Raw genomic sequence first — 2,010 nt, 5'->3', positions numbered from 1 at the left:
TGATTGATTAGTTTCGTAAATTTTAATGTTTTATTGTCCGAGTTTGATTATTTTCTTTATCCCCAGTGTTTCTGTCAATAACGGTTTTTTTTTTAACTATCGTATTACATTTATCTGTTTAGATGTCGCTAAAGAACGTCTCTGTTATTTTTATCGACGGAGCAAAAAACCCAAGAGACGGAGACTTGCGGAAAGCGGAGACTAGAGAACAGATCGTCGTGGATCGTGATAGCGTTCGGGATTTTCCCGTAATTGCTCTTAAATAATCCGTTAGGATAATTTCATCTCGCCGTGGGGAATGATTAACGTTCGCTCGGGCTGCATTGCGCCTCCATTACATTTCGATTAAATTCAGATAAAAAGAAATAAATTACACTCGCATAAAAAATTTATACGTCGCGTATCACATGCATCCTTTGTAACCTTTCAAATATAACCTTCAAACGCGAAATTATCTTTGGTTAGGCGATTTCACGACTATCACGGCCTTTTTACCGTTGGTAGAACACGCGGAAAAATGCCAGCACCAAATTCCATCAGCGTAGCTGTAATATGTTCCAGTAACATGAACAGGAGCATGGAGGCACATGCTTTTCTGAGGTAATCAATCAATCAATGATTAACCTCGTGCAAACCGATTAATTCATTGACGATTGCATCCTCGATGATTTGTATCTTTCTTCTTGTAGAATGCAATTTTTGCTACTTATTCTCAAATTGCTAAATCCCCAAAATATTGTAATATTTAATAATTGAAATCAAGGTTGTTGCATAGAATGTGCATCTCATTTGAAAATATGATTATGTTTCAGCAAAAAGGGATTTAATGTGAAATCATTTGGAACTGGAGACAAGGTCAAATTACCTGGTACTGCACCAGACCGCCCTAATATCTACGACTTTGGAACTTCATATGATGAGATCTATAATGATTTATTGATGAAAGACAAGCAATAGTATCCTTATATAAATAAGCCTTTTGATTCTTTTCTGATATATATAATATTAAAAATATAAATCTGTTTTGTTTGTTACCTTTATAAATTTTTTGTTATTGAGCTACTAATTTTAATTTATTTAAATAAAAAAAGAATTTTCTTTATATAATGCTATACCTTTTCTATATTAATTATCCCTTAATAATTAGTGCAGTTATACACAGAATGGTTTACTACATATGTTGGATCGGAACCGTCGAATAAAACCTAGACCGGAACGATTTCAATTGTCCAAGGATAAGTTTGATATTCTAATTTCATGCGAGGAACGTGTATATGATCAAGTTATCGAATGCATGGAATCTAAAATTAAAGAAGATAATCAACCTGTGCATTTGATTAATATTGATATTCAGGATAATCACGAAGAGGCCACAGTAGGCTCGTTTCTTATATGCGAGCTAGTAACAGTGGTATTACATATTTTTTAAATTTTAGTTATATTTGGAAATATTTCAATTTTATAATATGCAAATGTTCATGTTTTAGTTGGCAAATAGTGAAGACTTAGACAATGACATAGATGAACTACTCCATGAATTTGAGGCCAAATTTGCAAGAACAATATTGCACACTGTGTTATTTTACTGAAAAATCCGACACAAGAATTATCAAGAATCTGGTGTTCATCAATTTGAAATTTATTTATAACAGAAATTCAAATTAATTATATATAATTTACTGCGCGTATATATGTATATTCAGCATAATCAGGTGGACTATAAATTTTAACTTGAACGGAAAAATCCGCTTGTATTTCCTATTTAACGGTTATTTCCATCGAATCTAATTAACATGGTAAACTTGAAATTGATAACGTATTCTAATTGATTTACATCACATCAGGATTAAACAAAGAATTGTAGAATGTTATCAATCTTTAAGCATGAAATGAAAAAGGAATAAAGAATAAATGCAGAGAATATAAAATATAAAACGCTATATTTAAGCATATATGTTCATGTATTGTGCATGATTATATCCAAGTATAAATCCACAATACATGTATATA

At 31.4% G+C, this 2,010-nt stretch overlaps 1 protein-coding gene across 1 annotated transcript; it reads left to right on the top strand.

The window, feature by feature from the left end:
- Positions 1-245: 245 nt before the first annotated feature.
- Positions 246-1,680, top strand: LOC108687767 (RNA polymerase II subunit A C-terminal domain phosphatase SSU72). The gene is made up of 4 exons (XM_018193716.1): positions 246-600; positions 813-956; positions 1,153-1,411; positions 1,488-1,680. Exons 1-4 carry the CDS (start codon positions 518-520, stop codon positions 1,587-1,589), a joined length of 588 nt encoding a protein of 195 aa, XP_018049205.1. The 5' UTR covers positions 246-517; the 3' UTR covers positions 1,590-1,680.
- Positions 1,681-2,010: the final 330 nt, after the last annotated feature.

The sequence above is a fragment of the Atta colombica genome, unplaced genomic scaffold, assembly GCF_001594045.1.
Source record: "Atta colombica isolate Treedump-2 unplaced genomic scaffold, Acol1.0 scaffold216, whole genome shotgun sequence".
Taxonomy (NCBI): Eukaryota; Metazoa; Arthropoda; class Insecta; order Hymenoptera; family Formicidae; genus Atta; species Atta colombica.
The sequence above is the reverse complement of the archived record's forward strand: the minus strand, read 5'-3'. Positions and strand labels throughout refer to the sequence as shown.

Coding starts and splice junctions, on each gene's coding strand:
- LOC108687767 (XM_018193716.1), top strand. CDS start 518: ATGCCAGCACCAAATTCCATCAGCGTAGCTGTAATATGTTCCAGTAAC. Junction 601..812: donor GAGGCACATGCTTTTCTGAG/GTAATCAATCAA, acceptor ATTATGTTTCAG/CAAAAAGGGATTTAATGTGA. Junction 957..1,152: donor TTGATGAAAGACAAGCAATA/GTATCCTTATAT, acceptor TAATTAGTGCAG/TTATACACAGAATGGTTTAC.